Raw genomic sequence first — 11,380 nt, 5'->3', positions numbered from 1 at the left:
TCTTGCACGAACATTATCAAATGCCTTCTGAAAATCCACATATATGAAATCTCTATCCACCACCTCAATAACTATGTCCAAGATTTCTTAATTTAGTAAGGCATGTCAAACTATGTTGACTCACCCTAATCAACACTCACTCACTGTCCTTAATTATCCCTCCATGGCCTCGCCCCTCCCTATCTCTGTAACCTCCTCCAGTCCTACAACCCTCCAACATCTCTACGTTCCTCCAATTCTAGCCTCTTGTGCATTCCCAATTTCCTTCGCCCCACCACTGATGGCCATGCCTTCAGCAGCCTAGGCCCTAAGCTCTGGAATTTCCTCCCTAATCATTTCCACCTCTCTCCTCCTTTAAGACGCACGCTATTAGGGATGGGCAATAAATGCTGGCCTTGCCAGCGGCGCCCACGTCCCATGAACGAAAAAAAAACCTGCTTCTTCAACCAAGCTTTTGCTCACCTGTCCTAATGTCTCCTTATGTGGCTCAGTGTCAAATTTTGTCTGATAACGCTCCTGTGAAGCGTCTTGGGATGTTTTTACTACGGTAAAGGCACTATAAATGCAAGTTATTGTTGTTGATTTTGGATTCTAACAATTTCCCCACTATTAGAGCTCATTGGTCTGCAGTTACTTGGTTTGTCCCTTCCTCTTTTTTTTTGAATTAGGTTGTAATGTTTGCTACCTTTCTATGATCCCATCGTCTCTTTATTTTTGCCATTTTTTTCACCCTCACATTCGCCTTCTCCTTTAGTTTAATACTGGTCTTAATTGCTCTCATGGACAATGGTTGTGTCACACCAGAATTATCCCCTTTTTGGGGGGAGGCATGCATTTGTTTCATAATCTACTAATTACTATCTTGGATAGATTCTACTATTGGTCCATAGATTTGCCAAGTAGTAATTTCTCCTGAGCTACTCAAGCCAATTCCTCCCTTATCCTCAAAAGGTAGTCTTATTTAAATCCAAAACCCCTGGGTCTATCCTCCAACAATGACTATCACCACCATAGGGCACTCTGTCCTATTTAATGTTCTGCCTGCAGGCAGGTGACTACTGGGGACTCACCTCACATTGCACATTGACCTATTGGTTCCAAATAATTGGAGATATTCTTAGGGTCCACAATAGCCACCCTAAAGAGTCAACATCAGCTCTAAACAGACAAAAAAAAATTACTGCTAGGGAGCTGGGTGAGAGGGAAGAAACTGGCTCTTTACCAATGGCTTTTCTCTTCTTTAGCCCGTCAGGCTAGAAGGGGTCAGAACTTGTTGAGTATTCATTTTTGAGCAAACTTGGGGCGACTCAAAGTTTACTATAAGGAAGAAACAACACCTATGCAACAACGCTGGGCTTTCTCACGGGTCTTTATTGGTCTGCGCGATAGCGGATTTCCTGTTCATAGCTCAGAGTACGCTCCCAACCCCTAACATGACGGGGTGAAGCATGTGTATCGTCTAACTACTGCTGCTCTTTCACATGATGGTAGATGGTACATCTGCCTGCAAATACAGTGCATTGATCCACATTCGTATCCTGCAAGGAAGAAAATTAATAAAAGTTTACTGACTTTAAAAAAAATCTTGCGTTGATACAGGGGGAATTTTACTTTTCAAGTGTGATTAAAAGTGATTTGAAAGGGACTGGGTGGCACAGTATGTTAGAACAAAAACTATTCGCTTAGCTCACCAGTCTGGAATATACTTACTCGACTGTTTCACTCTTCTGTAGATGAAAAGCACAATGATTGCTACGATAAGAATGGCAACAAGTGCTCCAATCATCATTCCCGTCAGCTGCAGAAATAAAGGAAAACATTTAAATGCAATACCAAAAAGCACACTTTGCCCCCACATTTTCATCAACGCAGCTATTTTTTTCCACTGCCCCATTACTTGATTTTTCTCATTGGTCATCATCTCCCTCTCACCTGGCCAATTTTCTCCCCTCCTCATGACAGAACACAAAGGCTCATTCCATGATCCCGCACTCTCACAGGGAGAGTGAGTCAGGGAATCGGGGCTACAGCCTCGTGGCCCTATCTCTGATCCGTGATGTGATACAGCTCAATTGTAAAGAGTGAACCCTGAATTGAATTTGGTGTAAGATACGGTATGGGTGTCCAAGGACTCGACACTAGCAGGCACCTTCATATTCCAAGCTTAGTGCTCATAGGGATGTAGATCACTTCCTCGATGAGATGCTGCTATCATCTTCCCCACTCCCTCCCACCTGCTTCATAAAGTACTGCTGCTCCTTACACCTTGAGCAGTAACATATGTACATTTTAGGGAATGCTATTAGAAAGCAGAAAACCCCCCAGCCGCCTTTGTGCTATGAAAGGGATTCATCCCTGTGGTGTCTATTTTTTAATCCAATAGACAAGGCTTGGATGACCCAAACCTCCTAACAGCATTCGCTGGGTTGTCTCAAAAGCAAAAGCAGCACTAACCCTTTGAGGCATTGGGATCGGCCTGATTGGGAACTCAAGCAATTGGGGGGATGAGGAAGGAGGCAAGAAAGGGAGGCAAGGAGCAGATGGGACAGGAAAATAAGCTGAAATAATTGTGAAAAATAAGGGGGGGGAAAAGGACAATGAATTTAATTTCACTGTTCAAACACTCTCTCATTAATATGCCACTTGGTGGTTCACATGCTGAAATGCTCAGTCATTACCACCAACTTCAAATCCAGTACCTGCAAATAGTGGGCACATTGTAATGGAAAACAATCACAGATACTTGACGCTAGCTCTGATGTGGCATCGTGATACGCCCCAAATGACACCGTAACAAGTGGCCTGGGCTCTACTTCAAACGAATAATCAAGAGATATCGATCATTATTTCAGGCAAGTAAGACATGTGAACCCTTGGTACTTGCATGAAGTGCATGTACCTAAACAGGTTACATAGAAATTACAACATGGACTGGGGGAGGCTGCTGTACTTGTGGAGCTCCTAAAAAATATCACCCAGCATCCTATCTGCCTCTTCACTCCTCTCCTTCAGGATCCCAGTGTGGATATTTTGGGGATGCTTTTCCACCTCCCACCCATTTTAAGCTGAGGCAGAAAATGCAGTCCTGGTTTTAAAAATACAATTAAGCAGTGTCTAGGCTGGTTTATAATTATGCTGAGCCTACTGAGGGAGACATTTTCTGATTTCTGAACGCAGCTGAATTTTTTTTTTAAAAAGAAAGAAAAGGTAGACGCATAGATTCTCCCCTTGAATAGATCGCATTCTTGTTCCACCTGGTCCGTGGCTGCCCACTATCATTGCTTGCATCACACCAGCCTGCCAATAGGTTTATTCTGCTGTAGCGCCGTTGGAAAAATAACACCTTCAGACCAATCAATCGTAATCAGAGAGTGGTGCACGTAGACGAGCCCAGAGACCAGACCATCTGACCCACCTGATTTAATGATAAAGCCTTGGGACAAGATGCTCACAAGTGGTTTTGATAGAGTAGATAGGGAGAAACGGTTTTCACTGGCAGGAGGGTCCGTAACCAGAGGACACAGGTTTAAGATAATTGGCAAAAAAGCCAGAGAGGAGATGAGGAGAATTTTTTTTAAACTCAGAGAGTTGTTATGATCTGGAATGCACTGCCTGAAAGGGTGGTGGGAGCAGATTCAATAGTACCTTTCAAAAGGGAATTGGATCTCTACTTAAAAAAGGAAAAATTTGCAGGGCTATGGGACTAATTGATAGTTCTGTCAGAGAGCCGGATCAGGCACATTGGGCCGAATGGCCTCCTTCTGTATGATTCTATAAGAAATACAAGGGAACAAGCACAATGTGGGGTAAGCAAAGTCCACTCTTTCCCCTCTCGCAAGTCAGGCGGCTGTATTTACATACCATTGTTGTCTGAATTTTCTCCTCCACAAACTGTTGCACTAATGCAGGAAGGTCCCCACTGATTGACATCCCAACCTGTGACACACAATGTGAAAAATACTTACTCATGAAAAAAATTAAACATATATTTTATTAATTTCAACTTGTTGGTAATATTTGCAATAATTGAGCTGGAAGGCACCATATAACCACCGATTCTGACCCGTAGAGTTATCCACCAGACTCAAATAACTTTTTTTTGCAGTTTCTTTATTTACAGGCTCCTCTGCTGAACCCTGAAAACATCAATTTAAGGACGCTAGTAAGGAACAGGTGTACTGGGGTAACATCAAAGAACTTGCATTTATATAGTACCTTTTACATGCTAAGGGCATCCCAAAATGCTTCACAGCCAATTAAATACTTTTGAAGCATAGTAGCTTATGTAGCTAAATACTGCAGCCAATTTGTGCAGAGCAAATTCCCACAAACAGCAATGATATAAATGGCCAGTTAATCTGTTTTGGTGGTGCAGGTTGAAGGATAAATGTTGGCCAAGATCATTCCTCTGCTTTTCAAGTAGCGTCACAGGATCTTTTACGCCACCCGAATGGGCTGACACTTCGGTGCAGCACTCAAGGAGTGCTGCATTGTCGGAAGTTCAACATCTCAACCAAAAGACGCCGCCTCCGACACTGCAACACTCCTTCAGTACAGCACTGAAGTGTTAGTCTACATTGTGCCCTGTAGTGGGGTTGAACCCATGACCTTCTGATTCAGAGGTGAGTGTAACCACTGAGCCAAGCTAACATTGACAATCAGGCAGCAAGAACTCTTTCAGTAGGATTTCTCCTCAGATCTTCCTTCTATGTCACCTTTGCTGGGTTGGTAACATTTTTGCCTCTGGATTAGCAATCTTTGAATGCATAATCTGGGATGACACCCTAGTTAGTACTAAGGGACTGCTTCATTCTCAGAAGTGCCATCCTTAAGATGTGACTCCCTACCAAGATCTAGGGCAAAACTTTCAACTTCAGCTGGAGCGTAAATCGGGCGGTAGCGGATCGGCCGCCCATCATACGCCCAGCTTGATTTTGCCGGGCGGGTTGTATAATGGGCGGCTGATCCACTACCGCCCTTTTTATGCCCCCACTATAGTTGAAAGTTTTGCCCCTAGTCTGCTTGTTCAAATGGATGTTAAAGTTCTCACAGCACTATTCAAAGAGCAAATTCTCCACGTGTCCTGGCCAACATTCCTCCCTCAATCAATTTCACCAAAAAGCACATTAACTGTTCATGCATTTAATTACTGTTTATGCGACGTTGCTGTTGCAGAATGGCTGTTGCATTTGCCTACAAAGCAACAGTCACTGCACTTCAATGACGTGACAAGTACATTTTCTTTAACGTGGAACCTTTCCTGTGAAGTTTAATTTTTTGATTTTCCCGGTACTTCCCCCCACCCCCGACTAATTCCCCCGCTACAATTCCATTCTGCTTTAAGTTCTCAGGCATTTGTTTTATTTTTTGAAAAATTGCTAAAATGAAAGTTATCCATTTGTGGGAATTCTTACACTATTGAATGACCGGTTCACTGAAGACATTCGGGCTGCCAGTTCCACTGAAAACAACAGGATGTGCAAGTGTGCACCTTCCTGCCTTTTTGCAGTCCCGTTATAAGTCATTAGGAGCTTGTGCAGTGAAGTTCTAAACTACATTCTCCAGTCACTCCGACTGACCATTTTTAAAGATGGCCAGGGTTGGGGTTACTCAATGTAACCTGTCTCAGAACTCAGATCAGTAACCTTTCTCAAAGCAAGAAACACTTGTACTACTGTTAGGCCAACAAATTCTCCCACCCTCAACCTTGTCTCTTGTCTATATGTGGAAGGATATTTAATCATCTGCACCATTTGTAAGGACTCTAAAAATGAGGAACTACAAAATTAGAAATTTATAAGTCAACAGTTTCTACACAAATGCAAGCCACATACTACTACTCCGTAGGAAACCTCAACACGGGACAATCTGTTACACCCAACTCCCTTATAAACTAACGGTGGAGTTGTACTGCCATTGCTTCTCCTAATTTTGGAACATCTCTTCACACACTCCTATTGATTCTTAATGGGTGCTCGAGAAGGCCACTAGATACATTCTGGTTGGGTTGACACCACTATAACAGGCTTGAGCTCTGGAGCAGATACAACACGATACAAAATTCTCATTTCACAAAACATGTCTGATTCTGTGTAGAAGACAAGCTTATAGGCAAAGTTACTGCACTGAGCATGAACCAGCCATAGTAAAGTCATTCTACCCCCAGGATGCGTTACAACAAATGATAGCATGCACCACCCAGTGTTGGGAAGATACCCCGGGCTCTGCAGTTACAATGCATGTTGATGAAGTGTAAGGAAACAATGAATTACCTCAGAGCTTACACAGCCATCCGGCTCCTTCAACACATCTGGAACAAAGAAACAGAAAGTAGACAATCAAAATTATTAATTTGTTCTTAACAAAACTAAGCTACATGGCACTGACAGTAAACTAAGACATGGTACAGTACAAATGTAGAATAAACTGCACAACTTGAAAAAATATCTACACCTTTCCTTTATCGGATATTCAATTAAAGATTTACTTGTGAATATTTCTAAGACTAAGTGTCAACTCCCAGGGTTCATGCGATGCACACATATGCTTTCCCGATGGTGGCAACAACTTATCCAGTTCCCCTTTACACTGCTTCATACCAGTTATAGTTTAGCTTCCCATTTTCTCCCCTCACGATAGTAACTCATATTGGGTTATGGCTCCTTGAACACTGCTCTGGTAAATTCATGTGCAATCCTAGACCGTGAGCAGTGGTAGGCTATTTGGCCATAGGGGATATCTCAGCCGAGCCTATCTGCACACGATGCACTTTCCAGTAGGGCTCACCAGATTAGCTGAATGATTTGCGCTCACTTCCCCAGCCCAGAGTCACAGAGGCCAATTCTATGATCACAACAACAACTTGCATTTATATAGCGTCTTTGACATAGCAAAATGTCCCAAGGCGCGTCACAGAAGTGATTATCAAGCAAAATTTGACATCGAACCACAAAAGGAGATATTACAACCGGTGACCAAAAGCTTGGTCAAACAGGTAGGTTTTAGGAAGCGTCTTAAAGGAGAAGAAGATGCGCAAGAGGCAAGAAATGGAGGAGCGCAGAGATCTCTGAGGGCTGTAGGGCTGAAGGAGGTTAGAGATAGGGTGGGATAAGGCCATGGAGGCATTTGAAAACAAGGATGAGAATTTTAAAATCCAGATGTTCCCGGACTGGGAGCCAATGGGTGAATGGGACTTGGTGCAAGTTAGGATACAGGCAGCAGAGTTTTGGATGAGCTGAAGTTTATGGAGGGTGCAAGATGGGAGGCCAGCCAGGAGAGCATTGGAATAGTCCTGTCTGGAGGCATCAAAGGCATGGATGAGGGTTTCAGCAGATGAGCTGAGGCAGGGGCGGAGACAGGTGATGTTATGGAGATGGAAGTAGGCAGTCTTGGTGATGGGGTGGATCTGTGGTCGGAAGCTCATCTCAGGGTCAAATAGGACACCAAGGTTGCCAACGGTCTGGTGCAGCCTCAGACAATGGCGAGGGAGAGGGATGGAGTCGATGGCCAGGGAACGGAGTTTGTGGTGGGGACTGAAAACAATGGCTTCGGTCTTCTCAATATTTAGTTGGAGGAAATTTTTGCTCATCCAGTACTGGATGTCGGACAAGCAGCGTAACAAATCAGAGACAGCGGCGGGGTCGAGGGAGGTGGTGGTGAGGTAGAGCTGGGTGTCGCCAGCGTACATGTGGAACCTGACTTTGTGTTTTCGGATGATGTCACCGAGGGGCAGCAAGTAGATGAGAAATAGAAGGGGGCCAAGGATGGATCCTTGGGGGACTCCAGAGGTAACGGTGTGGGAGCGGGAAGAGATGCCTTTGCAGGTGATTCTCTGGCTACGATTGGATAGATAAGAATGGAACCAGGCGAATGCAGTGCTACACAGCTGGACGAAAGAGAGGTGTTGGAGGAGGATGGTGTGGTCAACCGTGTTAAATGCTGCAGACAGGTCGAAAAGGACGAGGACGACGGTTTAGCACGGTCAGTCACATGGGACGTCATTTATGACTTTGATAAGGGCTTTTTCGGTACTGTGACGGGCGGAAATCTGATAGGAGGGATTCAAACATGGTGTTGAGGGAAAGATGGGCACGGATTTAGGAGGTGACAACAGGTTAAAGGACCTGAGAGGAAAGGGAGGTTGGAGATGGGGCGGTAGTTTGCAAGGACAGAGGGGTCAAGGATGGGTTTTTTGAGGCGGGGTGATGACTGCAGATTTGAAGGGGAGGGGAACAATACCTGAGGAGAGGGGACCGTTAACAATATCAGCTAACATGGGGGCTAGGAAGGGAAGTTGGGTGGTCAGCAGTTTGGTGGGAATCGGATTGAGGGAGCAGCAGGTGGTCTCATGGTCTCGATGAGCTTGGAGAGGGCATGAAGGGAGATAGGAGAGAAACTAGAGAAAGACGTGAGTTCAGGGCTAGGGCAGGAGGGGAACCGCAGGGGAAATTTAGCTTGGTGGGCTAGGGGAAGGGAGGGATGCAGCAGAGACAGCTGAACGGATGGTCTCAATCTTAGTGACACAGAAGTTCATGAGCTCTTCGCACTTATTGTTGGAGGAGGCAGGGGAGAAGGGTTTAAGAAGACCGTTTGTAGTGGAGAAGAAAAGCCGGGGGTTATCTTTGCATTCCAGAATGATCCTGGAATAATGAGCAGTTTTGGCAGAGGAGAGCAGGGCCCAATAGTGCTTTATGTGGTCCAGCCAGATCTGGCGATGAATTGCTAAACCAGTTGTCCGCCATAAACATTCAAGTCTGTGTCCTACATAAGGGAGCGGAGATGAGGGCCGTACCAGGGGGAAGGAACAGGGTCAGAGAGAGTAATGGTTTTAATGGGGACATGGGCGTCAAAGGCGCAGGTGAGGGTGTGACTGAGCAGATTGGTAGCTGCAGAAATGTTGTGGTGAATGGAGGGCCAAAGGCTAGAGAGTTGGGAATTTGAAAGTGCTGTTGTAAGTGACTTCGGGGGGAGGGGTGGGGGGGGGGGGTGGGGGGAGGTTTTTTCTAGGGGTGAACACAGAAGGAAGTGGGGTTGGGAGGGGGAAGGAGGATGTGGATGGAGAGGGATACAAGGAAGTGATCAGAGATGACCTTATCCATGATTGACACGATGGAAATAGAGGGGTCCTGGCTGAAACTCGCGAACTGACCGCACTGGGGATCAAACCTAGACTATCCTGTATGGCTCAGTATCACACCAGAAGCTTACTGAGCCATCAAAGAATCCCAGAATCTTTTACATTCCACATTGGTTCACACAATACATAACAGAACCTTCTTTTTAAATTAAAGCTTATTTTCATAAATTGATCAGAGCAAGCACTCCATAGCTCCAGTTAAAATGATTTAATCTTTCATACAACATTAATTTCTTTAACGTCTCTGTTATTAGGAAAAACAAGAATACTATTTTCTACTACTCCACACTGTGTGCACCAGCCAGTGTGCTCCCCCGTCCCCCACACAGAACTAATCAAATGCCATGTGACTACATTACACTATAACTCTGTTACAGGTTGCAAGGCTGCTGTGCGCCCCATAAAACAGGGTCATCCAACAGAAATAGGTGCGGTTACGGAGACACCGTTTTAGCCACCTGCACTAAGTTTAGTAGAAAACGCCTTACATACACTCACAATACAGAGAAATGTACTTCACATGTATATACATTAACGTCCAACACCATTCAGTAACCGAGGAAGTAAAACACCCACAACATCAAAAAAAACTCGCACTCTCAGCTTTTCATAGGAACAGGAGTAGGCCATTCAGCCCCTCGAGCCTGTTCAGTCATTCAATGAAATCATGGCTGATCTGTATCCTAACTCCATTTACCCACCTTGGCTCCATATCCCTTAATACCCTTGGCTAGCAAAAATCTAGCGATCTCAGATTTGAAATTATTAATTGAGCTAGCACCTACTGCTTTTTGTGGGAGAGATTCCACACTTCTACCACCCTTTGCGTGAAGTAGTGTTTCCTAACTTCTCTCCAAATCTGGCCTGGCTCTGATTTTAAAGTCCTAGACTCCCCCACCAGCGGAAAAAGTTTCTCTCTATCAACCCTATCAATTCATTTCAAAATGCTAAAAACCTCAATCAAATCACCCATTAGCCTTCTGTATTCCATTATATTACCATTTTACCAACAGACGCACAAAAATGTTGAAGTGTACACGCATAAACCGTGCAAATATGAGTACTGAGATCACGTCTAATAAATAAAAAACAAGCAATAATCAGAAATGCAATTTGCCACATCTGGATTCCCAATTAGTCGCATGTGGCCAGCGAACCTTTGAATAAACCATTACGGGGGTAGATTTCCAATGTGCACTGAGATTGTGATTGTGACTTTTCTACAACTGGGGAAAGATTTTCTTTCCATATGGGCTCGATCTTTAGAATATAAACCAAATCAGCAAACATTTAGTGCAAAAAGTCAGTGGCTTACTGAAGAAACAGATAATGCTAATTCATGTACACGTTACACTGAGAGCAGTGATTATACAGAATGAACTGTGAATTTCCCAGTAATTGATGGCAGATTATAGTGGTATCACAATTATCTACTTATTTTCAATATCAAGAACACAGACTATCATCGCCCATACGAAAAGCAGTTGCCAGAGCAAAAGAATTAATCCAAACCCACATGCAGGCATTAAATTGAACAGCAACAGTCACAACAGATAGAGGGAAAAAAGAAAACGACTTGCATTTATATAGCGCCTTTCACGGCCTCAGGACGTCCCAAAGGACTTTACAGCCAATGAAGTACTTTCAAAGTGTAGTCACTGTTGTAATGTAGGAAAGGCGGTAGCCAATTTATGCACAGCAAGGTCCCACAAGCAGCAATGTGATAATGACCAGATAATCTGTTTTAGTGATGTTGGTTGAGAGATAAATATTGGCCAGGAGACTGGGGAGAACTCTACTTCAAATAGTGCCATGGAATGTTTTGCATCCATCTGAGAGGGCACATGGAGACCTGGAGTGTCGATCTGGATTATGTGCTCAAGTCTCTGAAGTGGGATTTGAACCGACAACCTACTGAATCAGAGGCAAGGAGATTGTGGCACATCAAGTGTTACTATAGTGTTTGATAGCAGGGCCTTGATCTGAATTAGGAAACAGAGCGTAGGGGTTAAGGGTAGCTATTCAGACTGGCAAAAGGTGGGAGTGGTGTTCCACAGGGATCGGTGCTGGGACCATTGTTGTTCACAATTTACATTAACGGTTTGGATTCGGGAATCGGAAGTGCAATTTCAAAATTTGTGGATGACACCAAATTGGGGGGTGTAGTTAATACAAAGAAATAATGCGCTAAAATGCAAGAAGACAATAAACTTGCAGAAAGGGTGTGTAATTAGCAAATTAATT

The 11,380-nt window shown here is 44.2% G+C and overlaps 1 protein-coding gene across 2 annotated transcripts in view; it reads right to left on the bottom strand.

Moving 5' to 3' along the window:
* pnpla7b (patatin-like phospholipase domain containing 7b) overlaps positions 1 to 11,380 on the bottom strand; it is a 293,395-nt gene that overhangs the window by 253,793 nt on the left and 28,222 nt on the right. For both annotated transcript variants that reach the window (XM_067969546.1, XM_067969547.1), the window contains exons 2-4: positions 6,273 to 6,310; positions 3,862 to 3,936; positions 1,711 to 1,798 (exon numbers count right to left, since the gene is read on the bottom strand). In XM_067969546.1, coding sequence (XP_067825647.1) covers positions 1,711 to 1,798; positions 3,862 to 3,936; positions 6,273 to 6,310 — 201 coding nt within the window. The remainder of the gene's footprint in view (positions 1 to 1,710; positions 1,799 to 3,861; positions 3,937 to 6,272; positions 6,311 to 11,380) is intronic.

The sequence above is a fragment of the Heptranchias perlo genome, chromosome 31 (assembly GCF_035084215.1).
Source record: "Heptranchias perlo isolate sHepPer1 chromosome 31, sHepPer1.hap1, whole genome shotgun sequence".
Taxonomy (NCBI): Eukaryota; Metazoa; Chordata; class Chondrichthyes; order Hexanchiformes; family Hexanchidae; genus Heptranchias; species Heptranchias perlo.
Note: the sequence above shows the minus strand (reverse complement) of the source record. Positions and strands in the feature narration are given on the sequence as shown.